At 37.2% G+C, this 23,808-nt stretch overlaps 1 protein-coding gene across 1 annotated transcript in view; it reads left to right on the forward strand.

The window, feature by feature from the left end:
- CCDC171 (coiled-coil domain containing 171) overlaps positions 1-23,808 on the forward strand; it is a 157,250-nt gene that overhangs the window by 67,089 nt on the left and 66,353 nt on the right. The window contains exons 16-20 of the mRNA XM_064736561.1: positions 7,433-7,937; positions 8,682-8,798; positions 13,763-13,989; positions 14,665-14,844; positions 16,537-16,722. Of these exons, the coding sequence (XP_064592631.1) occupies positions 7,433-7,937; positions 8,682-8,798; positions 13,763-13,989; positions 14,665-14,844; positions 16,537-16,722 (1,215 nt within the window). The remainder of the gene's footprint in view (positions 1-7,432; positions 7,938-8,681; positions 8,799-13,762; positions 13,990-14,664; positions 14,845-16,536; positions 16,723-23,808) is intronic.

Genomic DNA, 23,808 nt, shown 5'->3' on the forward strand with positions numbered 1-23,808 from the left:
ACAGCCACAAGTGTTACCCCTGCTGATCTGCCTTTTTATCCTGACCCATAAGCTCTTGACTCACTCACCATCCACCCTAAGATAGAGATCTCTACATTCCAGGTGTTGCCTCAAGAGAGGGTAACTCCACCACCTCACCTTCTTTGTTTGCTTCTCCTAAATAGCATGTCCTTTATTACAGCATTCCAGTCACGTGAGCTCTCCTACCACATCTCTAATTGCAAAGGTCAGAGTCCTTTGACATCACACAGATCTCCAGTTCCTCCTCTTTGTTCCCCATTTTGTGTGCATTGGTGTACAGCACTCCATGGAAGCATTTGATTGTGTCAATATACCCAGTGGGAGTGCACAGTCTGTCTACTAGTTACATCTTTGGATTCATGTACCCTTGGGAGGCATCCTCTCCTAAGCATCCTTTTGCTGCTTGGGTGATCACTGTCGTTCTCCCCTTCCCACACCTTTTCTCTGTCGAGCCTGGCCTTGTTCCTGTCCCCCTTTAAATCCAGTTTAAAGCTCTTTCAGTGAACCCTGCTAGGATCCTTTTCCTTCTTTTAGCTAGGAGGATCTCATTTGTTGTCAGCAGACTCAGTACCATATAAACTGACCCATGATCAAAACCCCACAAATTCTGATGGTATCACAGAATCACAGAAATTCTAGGTCGGAAGAGACCTTTAAGATCATCGAGTCCAACCCATGTTCTAACACCTCAACAATATCACGGCACCAAGTGCCACATCCAGTCTTTTTTTAAATTCTTCAAGGGATGGCCACTCTACCACCTCCCTGGGTAGATGATTCCAGTATTTGACCACTCTTTCTGTAAAATACTTCCTCCTTAGTTCTAGCCTGTATCTCTCTTGGCACAGCTTGAGACTGTGTCCTCTTGTTCTGTGTGTTGTTGCTCGGAGAAAGAGACCGACCCCCAGCTCACCACAGCCACCCTTCAGGAAGTTGAAGAGAGTGATAAGGTCACCCCTGAGTCTCCTTTTCTCCAGGCTGAACAGCCCCAGCTCCCTCAGTCGTTCTTCATATGGCTTGTGTTCCAAGCCCCTCTCCAGCCTCGTTGCTCTCCTTTGGACACGCTCAAGCATCTCAACGTCCCTCCTAAAGTGAGGGGCCCAGAACTGGACACAGCACTCGAGGTGTGGCCTCACCAGTGCTGAGTACAGGGGAAGAATGACCTCCCTGCTCCTGCTGGCCACACCGTTCCTGATACTGTCCAGGATGCCACTGGCCTTCTTGGCCACCTGGGCACACTGCTGGCTCATGTTCAGCCGACTGTCAACCAGCACCCCCACGTCCCTTTCCACCTGAGCACTGTCCAGCCACACTGTTCCTAGCTTGTATCGTTGCAGGGGGTTATTGTGGCCAAAGTGCAGGACTCGGCACTTGGATTTATTGAATCTCATCCCATTAGATTCTGCCCATCCATCCAACTGTTCCAAGTCCCTCTGCAAAGCCCTACGTCCCTCTAACAGATCAACACACGTTCCCAGCTTAGTGTCATCTGCAAATTTGCTAATAAAGAACTCTAAACCCTCATCCATGTTATCAATAAAAATATTGAACAGAACTGGCCCCAGCACAGACCCCTGAGGGACACCACTGGTGACTGGCCACCAGCTGGATGCAGCGCCATTCACCACCACTCTCTGGGCCGGCCATGCAGCCAGTTCTGAACCCAGCACAGAGTGCTCCTGTCCAAGCCACGGGCTGCTAGCTTGTCTAGGAGAATGCTGTGGGAGACAGTGTCAAAGGCCTTGCTGAAATCCAAGTAAACAACATCTACAGCCTTCCCTGCATCCACTAGGCGGCTTACCTGGTCATAAAAGGTGACCAGGTTGGTCAAACATGACCTGCCCCTCCTAAATCCATGCTGGCTGGGTCTGATACCCTGGCCATCTTGTAAATTTTGCGTGATGGCGCTTAATATAAACTGTTCTATTATTTTGCCAGGTACTGAGGTCAGGCTGACTGGTCTATAATTACCAGGATCTTCCTTTGCACCTTTTTTGTGAATGGGTATCACATTGGCCAGCTTCCAGTCATCCGGAACCTCACCAGTGAGCCATGACTGCTGGTAAATGATGGAGAGTGGCTTTGCAAGCTCGTTTGCCAGCTCTCTCATTACCCTGGGGTGGATCCCATCTGGTCCCATAGATTTATGAATATCCAAGCATTTCAGTAGTTCTATGACTGCCTCCTCTTGGATAATGGGGGGACCATTCTGCTCCCTGTCACCATCAACCAGCCCAGGCGGGCAGGTGTCTTGAGGGCAAGTCATCTTCCCACTAAAAACTGAGGCAAAATAGGCATTAAGCACTTCTGCCTTTTCCTCATCTTCAGATACTATGTTCCCTCCTTTGTCCAATAAAGAGCAAAGGCTGGTCTTACCTTTCCTTCTACCATTAATGTATTTGTAAAAACATTTTTTATTATCCTTTACAGAAGTTGCCATTCTAAGTTCAAACTGAGCTTTGGCCTCCCTAATTTTTTTTCTGCATGCTCTAGCAGCCTTCTTGAATACTTCCTTAGAGACCTGACCCTTCTTCCAATGCTGATACATCCTCTTTTTATTCTTAAGTTCCTCCAAAACCTCCTTGCCCAGACAGGCTGGACGTTTACCCCGTTGACTGATCTTTCGGCACACAGGGATGGTCTGTTCCTGTGCCCTGAAGATCTCTGTTATGAGGTATGCCCACCCTTCCTGAACTCCTTTGTTTTTTAGGACTGCTTCCCAAGGGACGCTCTGAATAAGTCTCCTAAACAGGCCAAAGTCTGCCCTCCGGAAGTCCAATGCAAGAGTTTTACTGGTGCTCTTCCTGACTTCACCAAATATTGAGAACTCTATTATTTCGTGATCACTCTGTCCCAAGTGACCTCCAACCACCACATCTCCCACCAGCCCATCTCTATTTGCAAACAGCAGATCTAACCTAGTCCCTCCCCTGGTGGGTTCACCCACCAGCTGCAACAAAAAGTTGTCCTCCATACATTCTAAGAATTTCCTGGACTGCCTCTTTTATTGCTGTATTAAGTTCCCAGCAGATGTCTGGTAGGTTGAAGTCACCCACAAGAACAAGGGCTGATGATCTTGAAACATTACCTAGCTGCTTATAGAATAAGTGATCTACCTCTTTTTCCTGGTCGGGTGGACGATAACAGACTCCCAGTATGGTGTCAGCCTTGTTGGCCTTCCCCTTTATTCTTACCCATAGACATTCAACTCCATCTTCCTTAGTTTCAATTTCAATGGCATCAAAAGTTTGCTTAATATAAAGGGCCACCCCTCCACCTCTTCTTCCTTTCCTGTCTCTCCTGAAGAGCTTGCATCCATCCAGTGCAGTACTCCAGTTATGTGAGTCGTCCCACCACGTTTCCCTGATGGCAACTACGTCACAGCTCTGCAGCTGCACCATGGCCTCCAGCTCTTCTTGTTTGTTGCCCGAGCTGCGTGCATTGGTATACATGCACCTCATCTGGGCTACTGACTTCACCCCTAACTCAGCCTTGCAATTCTTGGGCCTGTTTCCAGATAGCTCAGCTGGTTCCCCTTCCCCCTTCAAACCTAGTTTAAAGCTCTCTCAATGAGGTCTGCCAGTTCATGAGCTAAAAACCTTTTGCCCTTAACAGAGAGGTGTACCTCATCTGGTTTCAGCAGAGAAGATGCTGTAAAAGTTTCCCCATAATCAAAGAATCCAAACTTTTGCCTATGACACCAACCCTTGAGCCACTTGTTGATGATGCGGATTCTTCTGTTTCTTTCATCATTTTCCTTCACCACCAAAGGGACTGAGCAGAACACTACCTGTGCTCCTGCCCTGTCAACTACATGACCCAGCACCCTGAAGTCCTTTCTAATTGCCTTGACACTCCTCTTCTCAATCTCATCATTGCCAGCCTGGAGTATCAGCAGTGGGTAATAATCAGAGGGCTGAATCAACCCAGGAAGTCTCTCAGTGACATTTTGTACCCGGGCCCCAGGGAGACAACAGACTTCCCTGTGGGATGGGTCTGGTCGACATATGGGGCCCTCAGTTCCCTTCAGGAGGGAATCACCTACTACGATTACCCTTCTTTTCTTCTTGGTAACACCACCTTGAAGCCATATGTTCGTCTGGGATTTTCCTGGGTTTTGCCCTATCATTCCCCACAACTGGAAGGAGAGAAGAGAAGAGAGCACAGCTTGTGCTCCAGATCCCTTGACCAGTTATCCCAATGCACTCAGGTCCTCTTGATGATTCACAGCCTTTTCATTGGGACTTTGTTGCTACCCACCTGGTAAACAGATGATGGGTAGTGATCAGTTGGCTGTACCAGTGGGCAGTTTGTTGGTGATGTCTCTTATCTGGGCTGCATGGAGGCAACATACTTCTGTATAGGTTAATTCTGGTTGGCATACTGGGCTCTTCATTTCTCTAAAAAGGGAGTCACTACTGCCGTTCCTTTTTTTCTTAATTGAGGAGGTCAAAATGTAGGGGGTAGGCTGCCCTGTCCTAGACAATCGGTCCAGCCTAGATGGACTTTCATCCACATTTTTATTTCCCTGATTCTGAGATTCCAGGGCCCCATACCTGCTGTATAAGGGCACCTAGGAAGGTAAGTAGTTTGGGAGGAGATTCACCTGCTCCGCCCAAGGAGAAATCTGTTTCACCTCTGTCTCTAAGGTCCCATGTTGCCTGGTGGTGAGAGAGGGGGGGGATCCATTGCTTCAGGTGAAGTGGACAGTGGGTGCATTTGAGGTGTGGTAGAATGCAGCTCCACCACTCAGTCTCTTCCTCAGGCTCCCTATTTCTTCTTAGTTTTTCTACTTTTTCTCTCAGCTCCAGTGTTAGGCTTTGTAAGTCATCCACCTGATCACAATTCACACAGCTGTTGTCTCTGCTGCCCTGAGAGCAGTGCCAGGCTCCACAGTTCCCTGCAGTCTGAGACCCAGACTCCTGCATGGTTTCATGGGCACTCCATCTGGGTTGCCCCTTCCTTTTTGGTGTGCACAGAGGAAGTAACTTTTGTCCAAACAAATACCACACCTCAGCTCAATAACTGAGAGTGAAGATCACCAACTGAGCTAAGTGCTTGAGGCGGCAGTGCTTCAGTGCCCTTCCTGCTTGCCCTGCATGTGGAAACAGTGTCATGGTGCTCTGGCTCATGTTTCGTGCTGTTTGCCCTCTCTGTTCATTGTGTTGCTGCTTGCTTGCCCTCCCTGGGGGCAGCTTTAGTGCATGTGGGGGTGGGCCCTCTCTCCTCTACTGCCATCTATGCTCAGGTCTCCAAAAGAAAAACCTTTTGAAGTCTCTGTGTCATTATATTTCTAGTTTTCAGTTCTGTTTCCATGCCAGAATAAAGGCTAAGGGTGTAGTAAGAAGTAGGATAAAATAGTTTTGCTAGTAGCACCTGATTTTTTGTTAAGGTTTCTTGGAATGGATAGAGCTCTGCAACTCAGTGAGGTGCCCCTCAAAGCTCAAACACCAAAGGAAACCAGCTTGCCAATGTTTAGGAAGAAAAGTCCGTGTCTCTTTCAAGAACTGTGCTTTTAAGCTTTAAAGAAAACTCTAGAAACAGTGTCTGGTGTAGCAAAAGAAATTATTAGCCAGTAAAAGAGAGAAGGTCTATTTTCTTGCAAAACTTACATTTCTGAAGTCAAAGGTTGTCTCATTTACTTTTGCATATTACCATATCACAAAAAGCATTAAAAAAGCTCCTTAATTAGTAAGAGCGCTGAATATTGGTATTGCTGCCCAATAACCCTGTAGGGATCACAGTTTGTTTACTTAGATATTGGCCTTTCACCTGTGATGGCCAGAAACCATAGGCTGTTTTCTAAATTTGGCTCACCTTTTCAGTTCCTTCCAGTCATGCTATCAGGGTTTTCATCTATAAAAATCAAACACTGTAAATAATGCAGTAGCACTGAAAGTATTGTCCATGTTCATACTTTATTTCAGCATAGTAAAGTGACATGTGTGGCCTGTTAATTGCATTTTGAAATTAAATATTTTAGTGGCCTACTCTATTTTTGTATGGCTTGAAGTATTTTAATAGCATTACAAATTCTTTCCCTTCCAAAAAAATTATAAAATATTTATTTGGTCAAAGACATTTTGAACTGACTAGGGTACATCTCTATAGAAGCGTGGAATCTTCTATTTTCATTCTAGGGATAGCTGTGTATATTTTTTCCCTTTTGTGCTTGATGGAGGAGGTAAAAGAAACTAGGATACCTTGCTCACCACTAGTTGGGACCTGTACCAAGTAGAATGCAGGAGAATATGGCTGGATAATACCTTTTTGCTTCTTTTTGGACCACTGCTACAGGAATAATGTCACTCTGTGTTCAACAAAATTGTCCATAGCTCTAAGAGAGGCATCTGAAACTTAAATAAAATCCTCAGTTTTCATCATCATATGGACTTGTAGTTGCATCTATGTTTGCCTTTTTGTGACCATGTGTTGTAGCTGAAGTATTAGCATTTAACTTGAGCTTATGCAGTCTTTGTGAGCAGTGCCTAAAATTTATTATCTCCCTATACCAGTGGAGCCTGTTTAAATGTAGTCACTGTTTCAATCACAGCAGGCTTTTATGCATCAAAAACCCAGTTTAAGTCTCTGAGGTCACTTAGAGCTCTCAGTGTAGCGTCTTGATTCCAGTACTGCAGTCTGCATCCTCTAACTGTAGTCCTGGCATTTCCTGACTTGTTACCATCTTAATTTCTCTATACCAGCTTGCTATTTTAAATCTCCCTCTTTCCCTATTTCAGGGCATTTAGAGGAAAAAAAATGTTCTGCAACTTAAAAAAATCTATTATGGTACTAGGCAAAATAAAAACATCTATATTACACTGTTCTTTTGAAAACTCACTTCTGTATGAGACCTAATTAATCTGTGAATATATAAGTAGGGGGTTGATTACAAAGTAATTAAGAGATCACCTTTACTTCCCCTTTTCCAGCTGCTGCCAATCTGTCTACGTTTATGTTCCAGAGCCTTCCTTATTTGTTTCTTCTCCCTTATACTAACTTTACTTCTTGTTTGTAAAGCAATGATCTTTCTTAAATTGGAGCATGTAATTCCTTACTAAGCAATTGTTGTTACGTCAACTGATAAAACTGCATTGTGGACAACCAGGTGCAGGCTATTGGAGTACTAAGGGTAATCATCAGGAATCCATTTGTAACTGAAGACTGTGCAAATTTTACTTTGTTATTTTGTTTTCATGTATTTCATTGTATAACAGTTTTTTAGGAGAGATAGTTTTATCATCATTACTAATAATATTTGTTCCTTTAGTGTGTTACTTGAATGTGAAGAAAAAAGAAAGTATTTTCTTTTATCTTTTGTCTAGGTAAAAATGATTTTGTTAAGTAAAAAAACTTTTAGTTAATATTTCTTCTGGGTTTTTTTGTTTGGTGTTTTTTTCTCTTATCCCAGGAGTACCAAGAAGCAGCAGAGAAAAATAAGGAAAAAATTTATGTCCTTGAAAAAAGCCAAGAGAAATTGGCTCTTGAAAACATTTCTGTGAAAAAGATGTTAACACAGTTTCAAAAGGAGCATTCCTCCCTCCTGGCAGCCTGTGCACTACTGGCAGGGGCCCTGTATCCTCTGTATGGCAGACTGTGTGCTATGTCTTCCCAAAGAGACCTTCTCCAGGATCAGGCGAACATTTATGAATTAGTGAACCAGAAGATTAGGACCTTAGTTCATGCTCTCTCTGATGATAAGGAAAACAATCAGGATGAAGCAAAACTAAAGAGAAGAAAATCTCAGGGCCTGATTTATGTATTCCGAAGAGCTGTGATTGCAGTTTTGGCAGCCAACAGACTTAAGGTTTTAGCACAGTCTTCTAGTTCCCTCTTCACCTGGACAAATGGCTTAAAAGAAGGCATTGGAATTCCTGTTTGTGTAGGAGAATCCAAAGGCAAGCGTAATCTGTTAAGTAAGCTGGTTTTTCTTCTTCTTTTATAAATGTTGTGTCAAAAGACATGGCTAGTGAATAACATATAATAATATTATTTATAATAGAGTGTAAATACAAATTTAATGACATTTTAACAAATGTAATTTCTGAATTTGGAACTTCTAGATAACTTGATGCATGTAATTTCCCCTAAAATGAAATGCTTAGTCTGTTTGACAATGCAAGTAAAGTTGCAACTGCACACGTGAGCTCCCATGGTTTAATACCCTCAATATTTGCACTGTAGATTTCAGAACTAGGTCCTACCGCATCTGCCCTATGTGATAAATTTCTTGAAATGTTCCTACATTATTTGCCACCAGCATTATTTTTGAGAATGTGTATTCATTTAGTAATGACTTGTAGTACTTATTTCCTATTGAAAAATGCGAAAACGTTTTTTAGTGATTCGGGTAAAATATTAATGTAAGATTTCTGGATTTCCTTTAGAGGAAATACATATCTCTTAGTCCCTTTCTGTTACCAAGCCAGCTTATGTATCCCTCTACAAGGAAAAATGGTATAAAAAATGCTTTTGAAACTAGAAGATTCATTTATTTTTCTGGTTTAGTGCTAGTGGAAGGATATTTAATACAGTCTAAATTGTCCTGAAAATAGTCTATGGCTTATGAACTTTTGGCTTTAGTCAGTTTCTGAAAGAGAAAGTAGTGTGCCTCATTTAAGTTATTGAGTTATATTGGTAGCTACAATTCTATTCCATAGGTTGTGAAGATGAAGAGCTTGACTGTGTGGAAGCACTCAGCTGGTTTGCTAGTTCCGACCTCCTTGCTGCAATAATCAGTTCTGTCACTGAATTGCAGGATGTTGTCAACAAACCAGGTAATTTTAAAAGTATATTCTTGTAGTTGAAGATTAAAAACATAATCAGGGTGGTTGCATCATCTCCATTTTTAGGATTTATTTAAACTATTCTAGATCAAATCTCCTGAGAGCTGTATTGATGGAACAGATTGAATTTTCTTTAATTGGTGATGTGGTACTTTATCCTTCTGGTATATAGAGTCATGGGAACAGAAGGCTGGAAAGTGCTTTTAGAAAGCATTTATATCATTCTGCCTGTTTGGCTGTGAGATATTAAAAATAATCTAAACCACACAAATAGGTATTTGGCTAACCTGTTTTTAAAAGCTTAGCCTAAAAAGTAGGCTAACCTTTTAAATTAAGTAACTCTTACAAGGTTCTTGTAAGAACCTTGAAGTAACTCTTACAAGCTTCTCAGTTATCTTCTTCATCTGGTCTAATATTCAAGAAGTGTTTTCCTGGAGCTCAACCTAATATTTTTTTCTATGAAGAAAATCTATGTAGTTTTGTTTTTATTTGATTTGTGTATTTCTTAAGTACGGGCTCTAAAACTGTCATGTCTTCAACTTGGGACATTACAGCTGCTGACTGAAAGGAAATAATTTCATACCGTGTTTTATATTATATGAATTTAGTAGTTCCAAATCTGAAAAAACAGTGAATTTCATGGATAACATTTTCATGTGCTTTATTTGCTGTCTTACAGTTTTGGAGAGAGAAATAAAATGCTCTCAGTTTATACAATGCATAGCAGTCCTTATTTTATGTCTCTGCAATGTTTCTTCTCTAAGTTTATGTTTAATTAGGTATGTGTCTAGATTTCCTAATTTTCCCAGTCTCTGCTTTTATAGAATTCTACAATGCCTATAAAAAATTGTAGTGTCAGTCTTTGGAAATATCACCTCATGATTCCCAGCTGTTAACTATTTTCCTTTATTTATTTGCAGCGAGAACTGACCTAAGAGTTTGCTTGGTTCTCTGCATTGCTGCCATCCTTAGTTCTTCAGTAAACTGTAGTTTTAAAATACCAGCAGTTCTGTCACAGAATAAAGGATGTTTAAGGAGAGATAATTTATATGAATAAATGGAAGTAGCAGGACAGTAATAAGATGATTCATTTCCCAGAAGCCTAAATAACAAACCGATCCCAGAAGACGCTGAAACAAAATTGTTTTGATTCAGTTTCATAGCTTTCTTCTTTGGACATCCTGTTTTCAGTAACTTTAATTTATATCCTTACAAAGCGAAGTTTGAACTGTATTTCAGAGTATTTACAGGGTTTATACTGCAAGTGTTCCTGTGTACAGAGTATTGTGTAGGAACAGCAAATTGAAGAAGAATTGAGAGAAATGGAGCAGCAGCATGGATCTGCTTAAGCGACTGATAACAATACCTTAAACATCATGGTATTTTGGCAGTTTGAACAACATGGGAATTCTACTGATTTCTATTTACTAGATATCTCTGCACTCAACACAGGCTTGATTTTGAGAATTAGGAAGAACCATGCTGGGAATGTTATGACCACAGACAGTTTGGTGATTCTTTAATATCTTACGTCTGTTTAAGTAATTTCCACAGAATCGCAAGGTCTATCTGCTCATGTTTTACTAGGAATTCTGTTGCTCATGAGATCAAGTCTCCTAAGAATTTTTGGGTCAAAAAATAGTAATAAATAATTTAAAGTTTGATATGAAATTTCCAGAAGTGTTGAAGTAATTAGGCTCTGAAGAAATATATTTGAAAGCTTCCACACTTAGAAAATTACATTATGTTCTATAAGTAATAATTTAAGTAGAACTTAAATCTTCAAACTGACTTCAATTATGTTGAATTTCTTAAAAAATTATAAATAGGCAATCCTTTCATGTCTTTAAATAATGGCAGTTCCGGATTAGACTATATGTCACACGAGAGAGTGCTACAAGAAGGTGCTGTCTGGATCATCAAGATGGAATGATTCAGTGTCTTAGAAATTATGTTTAAAAATGGCTAGGTTCTGGGGAACCATTTGGGGCGCCTTTCTCAGTCTTTTAAATAAGTGGTTCTGTTTTGACATTGATGATCGTTTCACTTTATAGTGTTAGTTAGTTTGGGACTCATTCCAGCATGCCTTGGAATGATCTCTTTGCTTCAGTTTCAATGCAAATTCATTGCAGTGTTGGAGTTTTTTTGTTTGTTTTGGGTTTTTTTGTAAAGTTAGATTTTAGGTTTGTTTGAACAAAATCTGTACTGTCATAAACCAGAGACGGTAACAGCCAAAGTTTTCACTACAAATATCATCAACTGTTAAATATATAAAGCTTTAGAAGTTTGACATGAACATTTAAGTCTTGCATAGTACAAAGTTAATCCTGCTGACTGGTGTTCAATTTCACCAAAACAGAATAAACAAGAATTATTTTTTCATCTTTCAGTGAAGTAATATTTGACACTTTTTTTCCATTTACTTAACGTAAAGCTTAATTGCTTTGTCGTATACCTGTATTTGTGTTAATAATTTCTTAGAGACATCATAAAGTACATAATTTAACACATAATTTAATTTTTATTGTAATTCTTTCATCCTTCATGGCAGGTACTTAAGATATATATACTTAAACAGTCTATTCTCCTCTCAGTTGTTATAGATACAGCTCCTTGTGGAACTGATTTATGTTTTCATTTTATCTTTCAAAGCAATCAGTAACTTCCTTCAAAATATTTCTGTCTATTTAGTCAAAGCTACTCTTCATAAAAATAATGGAGGACATGACTATTGCTATCCCAAGAGAATGCCTTAAGCTGTGATCAAGCTGTGTCAGGGGAAATATAGGTTGTATATTAGGAAGAAGTTTTTCACAGAAAGAGTGATAAAATATTGGAATGGCCTGCCTGGGGAGGTGATGGAGTCCCCATCCCTGGGTGTGTTCAAAAAAAGACTGGATGTGGCACTTAGTGCCATGGTTTAGTTAAGGTGTTAGGGCACGGGTTGGACTTGATGATTTTTAAGGTCTCTTTCAACCTGGTGATTCTGTGATTCTGTGATATCTTGAACTGTGCTGGTTAAGGGGAGTGCTTGTTGAGAAGCGGAATGATCATTTGAAAATGCTACAACACATTTGTCTGCATTATTATTTTAAATTTACTTTTGATACATTTAAACATGAGATTCTAGGCATAGGGAAAGTGCTGCCATGCTAGGTACTGCACATATGGAGAAACAATATGTGCTTCTGACAGGCAAACAATATCTCATAACCTGAGACAGCAAGTGGAAATACTAGGAAAAGCAAAGGAACAGTAGCTCATTGAGCTCCTTTATTCTATATATTCCAAAAATCATGGCAAAGGACAGTTTTTGAGAAGGTTTTGGCATCAGCTTACATAGAAGGCCATAAAAATGTTCTAGTTTTAATTTTAGGTTAATTTAACTAAACATTCAACTAGTGAATGCATTCTGACTGGAGAATTGCAATAGCAGTTTTTTCTGGGTATGAAAAGAATAACTTTTTTTATTGTAAAGGATGTTTAGTTAGTTGAAGTGCAAGATAAAAATGCCTCATTAGATTTTTAACCTCAAAGGTGCTATTTTAGTGATGAGGAAAAGACAGATCTACTAGTCACTGAAGTTATAGAGAGCATGTACTCAAAAATGATACTCCAGTTAAGCACTGGACTCACTGGAGTGGTGCTATTTCAAACCTGAACAGGAAAATAGCTTTGAAAATAAAATATTTGATTTTATCATGTGCTTTTTTTGTTATTGCTTACAGATAAATCTCAGCCTCACATGTAAATAATCTTCTTTACAATGAGATTTGTAATAAAAACACATCAATAATCATGTTCTGTTTGCTTTGTACCTCTGGCTTTTTCCCTCACAGTCTATAAACAGAAATTCTTTAACTTAAGCCAGGGTTATTTTTTTCTGTTTATACTCTTAAGCAAATATTTTAGTTCACTGCAGCAACAGGAGATCTCCTGTACTACTGAATGTAAATAAGCTCTTCCATGCTTGTCATCTTACACTGATAGTATCATAAGACAAGTAATGACAGATTAAGACCTGCCTAGCAGAGGGAAAACTAAATTACAAGACTTTTATTAAGGCATAAATAAACCTATTAACTGTTATCTGGAATACCAATTAGTGGAAGGAGCACTGACAATTTTATTTATCAACATTAAACACAATTATTAATTACAGACCTGACGAATCTAGCAGTAAGCAGGACATGTTGGGTGTGCTGGGGCCTTAAGTCCATTATATGAGAAGGATGATTACCAAAATCCTGTGGGGAAATACGTAATTGTAGCTGTAAAATTTTAATTGCCTTGGAATAAGGTAAATTATATTCTCCTGTCTCAGAATATAAATAGTATGGCATTAAGGTACCAAGCCTCACTAATTTTGAACAGCAAATGATTTAGACATCTGTAGAGGGGAGGGAGGAAAAATCAGGAAACCCTCAGAAGTTTGCATTGTAAATATTACAATAAAGTGTTTTACCATGTGCTATTAGTTCTTACTTATTTGACCTGACTTCTATTTGCTTGCATTTGTCTTGCATGTTTTCTGAATTACAAAATTAGAACACTAAAGTCTTTAGAAAGGATGGTACTGGAGAACATGATAACAACTGGACAAGTAGTCTGATGACAAAGAAATCCTATTCTTTAGAATCTTATTCTACCCTCCCATTTGCAAATTGATAGGATTAGGATTTTCATTGCTAAATACACAATTTGTCTTCAAGTCTCTCTGAAATATTCCTTTGGACTCAATCTTCCAGTCCTTAATGGAAAATTTCTATTGAGTAGCTTTAAGATCTTCTTTACTTTGGTTTCTTTCACTGAAAGAAACTGAAACTAATAACCTACTTGATGTTTCTTTTCTGTGTTTTGATTTGGGTTTTGTTGTTTCGTAGGGGTTTTTTTGTTTGTTTGTTTGGGGGTTTTGTTTGTCTGTTTTTTTTGTTTTGTTTTGTTTTTTTTTAAAGGTACAAAGTCCTGGCTTTCTGGAAAGTTACTGTTAAATGCAGCCAGGAATTCATTTTCAAAACTTATGGACAAGCTGAGTGTTATAATGGAGACGGTTCCATTACACCACTGCAAGTGCATTACTTATCTGGAGAAAGACTCCTTGGTACAGTGCCTGGCTCATGGACTCAATAAAATAAATAACCAGGCCCTGGAAGCTGGATTGTGTGACAGAGTATCCAGTATGGTACGCATAATTATAGTCCTACCTTATGTAAGCCGTAGGTTCATGGCCTAAGTGTTGGGATGAAGCTCTCTTGATAGCACCATAATTTTGTTTCAGTTTATGAGACTGTTACATTGAACCATTACAACTATGGAGACATCAGATTCCCAACACCCAGAAGCATTAGAGCACCAATGTACTTTTTCTTTTATGTCAAAGAATTTTAAGAAGATATTTGATGCATCTAAGAAAAAGGGTTTTTAAAGTTCTTTCAAAGTTGTATTTGCTTTGTAAGAACTAACTTGCTTTTGGCTTCAATTAAATGTTACTGAGTTTTTTTTTTGTTGTGGTTTCTTTTTTGGGGGGTGGGGGGTGGTGTTTCTGTTTTCTCGTGCTTTGCGTTCCATCTTTCAGTAAAGATAGCCTTTTCCCTATAATCAGAGAGAAAGGAGAAACCTGAAATAATTGGTCTTTTATTGTGGGCCTTACATTAAAATAGTACTTTCTTGAAAACAGAATTTTCAGTTACCCCCAAGAGTACGACGGTGAAACAAGTTCACATTTTGCACTCATGCATCTTAGAGATGATGGACAAAATGAGAGTTTTGTCCAATTTGCTTGGGTATTACATGTGACTCTTTTATTGATAAAATAGTTCATGTTAAAGCATATAAATTTATTTCTGATTATTAACAGAAAAACATAGAATCCTTGCAGAAGCAAATATTTGAATTTACACAAAGACTACATACAGCAGAAGTGGAACGCCTCTCACTGCGCCTACAACTTGCAGAATTCAAATCAAATTTCAGCGAGATAAAAAAAGAAGCAGACAAAGCACAGAGGCTGCAAGAGCAATTAAATACGCTTAAGCAAGTAAGTATATTTGATTTAGAGGTGACTGCTTATAAGACATGTTTGTGTGTATTCTTTTGAAAATAAGTATAAAAATCATTCTAATATTAAAAGAATTTTCCAGAAGATTTGCATTGTAAGGGTCACTAAACTAGAAGTCAGATGTGTTTAGAAAGGCTTCCCTTCCCCAAGAGTTTCTTTTTGATTTGTAGAATGAGATGCTCTTGTAAATTATATGTTTGGTCTTCAGCAACCACGTTTTCTTCTGTGTGTTGAAAATGTTGATGTGATTTATATACCCCAAAAACATTTATAGATCTCATTTCAGCAGATTAAAGTCAGCTGCCATGAGGGTATTGAATAAGTGTGTTCATGAGAACTTCAAGAAGTATAAACTCTGTGTGGATATTGCTGAATATTATGATAGACATTTTTTTGTATCTTTGATGCTGGGTTATGACCTGAGTTAATCAATGCAAATTTTAGTGTGGCTGTTCCTCTGAAGGACTAAGTTTATGGAAGGGGAAAAAAAGTCTCTCTTCTCCATTCCTGCTAGCATGTATGCACCAAATTCCTCTGACTCCTAGCTGTCACTGATTTATTTACTTAAACACAGTGCATTTGCTAGCCTGTAAATAGGTTGTCCAACAGGAGCAAGAAGACACAACAAAAAGGTTCCTTAACTGCTTGAAACCACAGTATTGTGACTAATAGACATGGTAATTGAGGGGTAATGGTATTTGGTGGGTTCTCAGTTAGACCCCTGTCATATGTACAGAACTGTGTCTTCAGCCCTTGCAGGGGAAGAAACTTGTTTTTCTTTAGCGTGCTGGAGGTTCACTATGAACCTTGCCTACTATGCTTATTTCTTGCAGGTTGCATTCAGAATTGAACATATGTTTGAACTGTTTGAGATTGTTAATGGTTAAGAATTAAGAATGGTTAATGGATACATGTTCAACAGGTACACTGTACAGCTAAAACAGCTGTGGCCCAGAAAAAGCTGTGTTTTCTGTGGCTGTGACCTGATACTGAAGCATAGTTGGTAGACTCATCAGTGTGTCCCAATCAAGGTGCTTCCAAGCAGAGAGTATTTAACAGATAGTGTCAAATCAATTCTTCTTCCTATTCCTAGCTGGTAAAATATTTTTTTCTTACTCAAAGTTTTTCTTACTCAAACAGACAAAATTATATCTGCTTATCTTCAGTTTTGCTCATACTGAGTTTTAATGCTTACAGTTCTGGGAAAATTGGAAGAAATTATTACAGTTTAGATTGCCATTCAAGTGTTGACAATGATTTTCCTTGAAGAACTATTTTGTCTTTCTGGAACACTTTTGGAAAGTGAGAAAGAGTTCAGGAAGATGTTTACAAGGATTGACAAGATATGCACTAAAATGTGGGACATTTATCTGCATATTTCCTTCTAAATATTGGTTCTTAGCAATCTAGGGTGTTAATTTGAATAGAATAGCAAATGCATACTGTTTACAGTAGTCTGAATGCTGTTTTGAAAAAATACAGTGAATAAAGTTGTCTGGCCATTTCATTGCTTGGTGGTCTGTCTTTGAGTTAAAAAACCTAAATAAATCATAACCTTTAGCATACTTTTATTTTAGAATTTAATATGCTCCCAAGTGGAACTTGGGAAGTCAAGTATGTAAACAGGTAAGTATAGTTACATAATCAAACACAATTTATTTTTCTTATCAGAAATTAATCACCCATGAGAGGTTTGAAAGTGTATGTGAAGAATTAAATAATGCATTACATCGGGAGCATCAGGCACAATTGCTTTTGAATGAACAAGCACAACAGCTACAGGAGTTAAATAATAAACTAGAATTGCAATCCAGTGAAGAAGCAGATAGAACCCAAGTCTTAAGTGAATCTGTAAAGGTAAGATGATTAGGCACTAATTAGGCACCTGAAATATTTTTTTGGTGAATAAGCCAAATGTCGTAGTTCTTGTGTAAATAAAATGTAAATGCACCATACTACATAGCCCATTGAAATTTTAGAGTACTTAGAAACACTTTCAAGATTCTTCAATGTATAACATCACTTTTCTGCTCTTGAAACTGGGTGATGTGCATTAATATATGTGAAGTGTGTGAAATTTATAGGGGACATAAGTGACAGATCTAGCTATCACAAGGTGTTTGCAATGTATAGAAAAAATAAATTAAAAAGTACAGGATACTTTGATTTTTGATAGAGGTCACAATAATATTTTAAAACCTGGATTGTCTGTTTCCTGAATATAATCTTAGGATGGAGCATACATTTGTCAGTTTGGAATATGCGAGGCAACAATAGAGATACATCGTTTTTTCATCAGAATTTAGAACTTTCTGTAGATGTAATGAGTAATGAGGGAAAAGATGATGTTATCAGAATCTCTGATGACAAACAAAGAAACAGAGAGAGTATTTGAGGTATTTGAACAGAGAGAGTATTTGAGGTATTTGATTATTTGAAACCAGGTGGATCTCTAACATGGGAAGAGAGAAAACTTTGTGATGGCAAGTCAGTAATGGGTGGTGACCTGAGCTCGGCAGCTTTTAGTTATTTTCTATTTAAAGCAAGCTTTGTTGCTTGTGTCTGCTCTTCAGCCCTACTGCTGTCTTTTCATCTCCCAGTTTTCCTCTGTGAATTGATAACTGAGCAAAGGGACTGCTTCACCAGTATTTTGAGAAATACATGCACTTGTAATTCTGAGAGAAGAGGTGTCAAGCAGGAGGAGAACCAAAATGATTCCAGCTGCAAAAGTAGTAGGAATGTCATAAATATTGAAAATATTACAATGAAAGTACATGTCAAAGAGGATGAGCTGCAGCAAAGTAGAGATTTCAAATGATGTATAGTGGAGGATGCTGAAGGAAGTTGTTAAATTTATTAAGGAGTGTTTTCACTGGTGTTATTATTTACTAAAAATGCCTTACCTCACTAAGGCTAAAAGACCATGACATTTCCAATTTACCTGTTGGTTTCTGTAGGTTTTTTTTTTCCTCCCTCACAATTCCCTAGTCTTAGGTGTTTCACTTGATAAATAGCTAGTGTTTTCAGTCAGGTTACTTGTTAATACTATTGCTATTTTCTTTCTGATATAACTGCAGTGTATATATAGGATGTTAGTCTTGTGTTTGATTTCTTTGAGAAATGCTTGATTCGAGATTTTTAAACGGCTATTAGGAATATAAAGAAGGCAAGGTCTAGAAGACAAATCGTATTTGAAATCTTCATTTCTGTCTACTTTTTGTACATTAATACATGTCTTTTCACCATGTTTTACTTGTCTAAAACACACGTTTTCATTTGTTCAGAGACTCTGAAGAGAAAGGTCAATTGTAGGTAATCAAAATATAGGAAGAACTTTTAAACAAATAGGTTACATAGATTATTGGATACTGAATTACATTTCACAGCTTCTGGTTTTTATTAATTGAAGGCTACATGCAATTTTTTTGAGACAGTCATGATCCTAAAATGCATCCTAATTCTGCAGTTCTTTAACAGTTGTTTGCTACTGGAACAACTTAATTTAGTGTAAAATGTTTGGTTATTGCTCAAATCTTTCAAGATACAATGCAATGTAATAATATAGGTGATAAAATAGAGGCAAAGAACATTGACAATATAAACCTTAGGGCTACAGTTTGCTACTGACAGGTACACTGGTTTGGTTTATTACTTTGTAAGTATTAATCCTTCCCATTGAGGAGTTTTAAACCAAATTTAAATTGTAGTCTTCTTACTCTGTTCCTCAACTTAGAAAATTAATTGATATATCTTAATTCCTTCATAATATTTACCAAAAAATGTAGCACAAAATTGCATTTTTGTTATAACAGCATGTATCTGTGACTGAATCAAAAAAGAAGACAGGAAAGTTGTGGTAACATGTCAAAACATGATAAATATCTTGTGGTCCTTGATTTTTTTTTAGTCATGCAGATACAATTTTGTGATGTATGCATCCTAAATCATCATTTCACCTTCACTTTTTATCGTTGTTTCTACAATTCCAAACCTGTGTTGTATAAGTACTTTCAAAATTCAAGTGGCAGTCTAATATAATACATTGATACCAAGGAGTAAAAGTGGTTCTTAAATTTTGAGCCCTATATATTTTGGTTTTTAAAATTAAAGAAAAAGTCTCTTTTCTTTCCCACAGTTAACCACCACACAAGCTTGTTCATGCCTTTATTCACAATAGGAAGAAATGGTCTCTGCCCTGGCATCTTAATTGATAGACTCTTTTATTTAGCTTAGTTGGGTTTTGTGACTTAAAATGTTTGGGGGTTTTGTGGGGCTTTTTGTAGCTTTCATTTTTCAGTACAGTGAAACAATCTCATCTTTTCAATAATCAACCTTGTAAAACAATGTTCTTAAAATTGTATAGGGTTTCAAGTGAATGCTTAAATAATACAGAAAAAAGAAGAGCATTTTTACTGTTGCACTGTAAAAAACCAAAATATAAAATAAATGCCTCCATCTTTATTTTAAGATACAAAATAATATTACTTGTATAGACTTAAGTGTATATAAAAATTTGGTGAGTGTGGTGGCATACAAGTAAGGTCAGGTAGATAGACATGGTGTGAAAAAAAAATAGACATGCTTTGAATTCTTTAATCATAATTTTTAAACAGGTAAGAAGAAGAAAATTAAAATATTAGATACTTCTGCTTTTGATAGCTTATTTTTAAACTTATTCACAGTTCGACAGCAATCAGTAAGGAGATATTTTAGTATTCACGTACTTTCATAAAGTAGGCTTATTACAGAAGTAATACTTAATTTCTTAGCTTTATCAGTTCAGATTTTAATCCTGTATATTTTTATCTTCTTAGTGGCATATACCATAGAGACATCCAAAGTAGCCAATTACATTCAAGGTCAGCTGGAACTAAGCAACTCTTTAACAGCACTTATTTTTATTAGATGAGGTGAACCATTTGCTCTGGTTCCTTATTCTTTGAAGAGAAACTCTTACACAAATAACGTAAACAGGTATCAATAACAGACATATTTTTAATTCCTGATACCAGCTGGTCTTAATCAAGTAAAGTATTTATGTTTCTTATTGATATGCACAGCCTATATATTTATTTCTTTTTAGGTATGATAGTACCTGTATATTTTTAAGATTCTATTTATGGAACAATTTCTATAAATTGTTAATTAATAGCTCCAGTGCAATAGATGTTAAATCATATAGCTTGATACTGATATGCCTCAATATAAACTTCAATACTTGTTTTAAAAGAAGGCAGCCTAAATTTTGGGTTGTTTAATCTGGTAAGTTTAGTGAAGCTGTGATTAGTTTATAACAGAATAAAATTATGAGGAAAAAAAATTTCATACAGATGCTGTGATAACACTCACAAAAAGGTGTTTTCTGGGTTAGGGTTAGGGATTTGAAGTGTTCTTTTCAATACCTATGTCATTCAAATCATACATACATATTCTTTGTTCAGTGCATCCTTCACTAAATAGATATATCTGAATTTACTAGATTCAGATGAAGATTGGGATTTCTCTGTTAGAAGTGAATGTTTCTCTCAGCAGGCTGTCTGTTCTTGGGTGAATTTGAGGTGAAAATGATACACAATTTTTTGCTATTAATTGCTTTTCTTCTTCATATAATTATAGACATATATTTTCTCTGGAAGACCATTTCAAATATTTACACAATTTCCTTTACTAATACCACTACACATACTTTGTGAGTGAGTTTTGCAGTTATTTACAAAAATGCTGCAGTATTCTAACTTGGAGAAAGGCTAAAAGACTTCACTTGCCTGAGGAAGAGGAAGTGATTTTCATGCTCCTCAGAAAGATTGCATTAACAGTAAGAACAGAACTAGGATTTGGGATTTTTTTTTTCCTTTGACATCTTAAGTTGAAAAGGTTGCTAGAATTTGGATGCACTGAGGGATACAGTTGGTTCTAAAAACTTGTTTGTCTCTTTGTCAAGAAACTGCATTTCTGTGTATTGCCGGATTAAATGTAAGGCTGTTCCTTAAAGAAAGCAATATAGCTGATTACTGCTAACATCTAACTTAACAGAAGATTTATATTAGTGAAATTTGGCATTTAAAGAGAAGTAAGCTCCCTCCTGAATAGGTTAGAAACTAAAATTCCTAATTCATTAATTAAATGTGGGGGGTTGTTGGGTTTTTTTTTAAATTCCATACTGTTTATGTTCTGAGCACCTAAATAACATATAAAGTAGGTAAGAATGGATTAGTATTGTCATCTGCTATGTTCTTAGTCGAAAGTGGTAATGTGTCTTCTTAGTACAATAAATAGGAGGTTAAGGAGATTTGTCAGGTACTTCAATTTGTGTTAACACTATTTGTAAAATAAATAGAACTCTTCATTCTGCTCTATTACATAACTTCCACTACTGCTAACTTCTTAGTCTTCAAAGATTTATGTTACGTAGAAACTTGTCATACAGCTAGTCCTTTGTGCTATTTTTTTTTATAGTTTGCAATGCATTGCATGTGGAATTTAGGTTTATGGGAAGGGATAGTCTTCCTTCTAGCAGCTGCTGTCTTTACATAATAGGAAGACACATAGCACAAAATTGTGGGTTAGATCTGAGAGCTCTTTTTTGCAAAAGGAAACAGAACACAGCCTAGATAAAGTCTGCACTCTACTATTATTACTGAGTCTGTGTTTCAGATCTCTGAACTTCACTTTAAATTTCATGTTTCTGTGGTTTGTTCAGGGAGTTAAATTCACTGAATCACAGGAAACACTCGGCTGGGATTTACAATGATCATCAACACCCAGCTCCTGGCCCTGCACAGGGCTATCCCTGTCACACCCTGTGCCTGAGAGCACTGTCCAAATGCTTCTTGAGCTCTGTCAGGCTGCTGCTGTGGCCACTTCCCTGGGAGCTGTTCCAGTGCCCAGCAACAAATGAGTGAAGAACTTGCTCTTAGATAGGTTTTTAAATCTGTCTGTTTCCTTTGCTCTGTATCTAGAACATTCATCCGTATTACATTAGTCTCAAGGGACTGAAGTCAGTACATGGTTTTTAGATTTGTTTTTGTGCTGTAGTCATCAATGAAGCAGCCAAGCAACTATCAACCAAGTTGTTGAAGGTCTGCATTAACTTAGTTCTGAGTCAAACTTTCTGGAAAATATGTAAGTAATAACCAGAATGGGAGGAGGAATAAAGTTAAAGTCTGTCAAAGTTAAACTTTAAGTCAATGTGATTTTGAATTCATTGTATGTTTGCATTAACATGAAGGTCAATGCAACAATGCAAAATATTGTAGTATAAATCACACAACCATAATTTAATTGGAAGCTCTTATTTTGAAAGGATATTATCATTACTGTTGTGTTTCTGTTTCATTTCTCTGCATTTCCTCCTCTGTCCAGTTTTACAAGTTGAATGTGAGTTAATTTCTGAGCAATGTTAAGGTTTTGGAATTTGAACAATACATTGGAATTTGAACATGTATTTACACCAGGTGAACATTTCTTTTTTCCTAAATTATGCCACTATACAATATTTTATTGGTTGGTATTAAGAATGTTATTCATGTATATTATTTACTATCTTTATATAGCAAGAAAATGATAAAACTGTATCCAATGCTATTTTACATTGGAAGAAGAATGAAAGTAATTGGCAATTTATTACATTTATGTTCAGTCTAATCAGATGTAAACATTATTTATCTGATAAATAAAAACATCCCTAAGTAAGAAAACCTCTATTTTATTTTTAACTTGCTGAAGAGTTTAAGATAACTCTGAGAAAATGCTCTCACTCTTAAATCAATTTGTATGTAATTTAGACACTGAGAACACTGGAATAAGTCATGATTATGTAGCATCACTGTAGTTAATCTTTGAAAGCTAATCTTTGAAAGCTACGACCACAAGTTGAATTCCAGGTAAGAATAGGTTACCTTCTCCTGAAAATTATGGAATAGGTTTGTTCATGCTAGTCTGATTCAATAGCCCTATTCAACAGTCACTTTATGAGTCATGCATTTACATGACACCTTGGGATTTTAGGTCTAATGTATGACTGACTGGCACAGAGTGAAATCCAGAGTGCTTTGGTGGTAATAGTGTAGTAATGTTGCCTATTTCAGAGAACTCTTTTGATCCTGAGTCTGTTTGCTGCACTATAGTATTAAAAAAAAAGGATAAATCTGACATTCTGTCAAAGTTTAGATAAAGAGAAAAGATAACTTAAACAAAGTAATTGCACGAACCAGCACATTTTTAGTCTTTTAAAAGTAGCTTCCAATATTTTCTGGGTATTTCATTTGTAGGAACTATTTGCCTCCCCCTTGGGGAAAGGAGAGAATAAATGGAAAAATATCAGGATCTAAAAGCTTAATGGTTTTATTTCTGCATTGTAATTATACTAATAAATACCTCTGTCCATGACCCTGGAATTTATAGTGCAGTGAGAAAGATTTATTGACAAGTAATTTGGAAGAAAAATGGGATTATTGTGTAATTACAGCATGTGGTTATTAAGCATATGTACTTTCATACCACTTACTCCTGTTATTTCAAGACCTTCAACTATCTTTCAGTTTCCACTCAAAAATACCGAAAAGCTTCTTGGTAAATCCAGTGCCTGGGAGATCTTTGTTACATTATTGGATCAACTACAAAGTAACTGCGTTACCTTGAGATGTGCAGAGGGGATCAATAGATCTTTAAAACAGCATGAGATTTTTTTAAAGAAGGTGTTCTATACCCTATTTTTCCTGGTTGTATAGATATCAATGTGTAGTACTTTCCACTATACACATTCTGTATCTTCATGTTATACAAGTTTTTTGTAGGTAGATTTCCTTTTTGCTGCTGTTTATTTAGGATATCTCCAGGGCCTCATCATTTTTCACCTGAGTCATGTTTTTCCTATGTTCTCCCTTTCTCTTTGTGTGCAACTAATTCTGCAAATATCTTTGTATCTTCTTGTCAAACCATAGG

The sequence above is a fragment of the Zonotrichia leucophrys genome, chromosome Z (assembly GCF_028769735.1).
Source record: "Zonotrichia leucophrys gambelii isolate GWCS_2022_RI chromosome Z, RI_Zleu_2.0, whole genome shotgun sequence".
Taxonomy (NCBI): Eukaryota; Metazoa; Chordata; class Aves; order Passeriformes; family Passerellidae; genus Zonotrichia; species Zonotrichia leucophrys.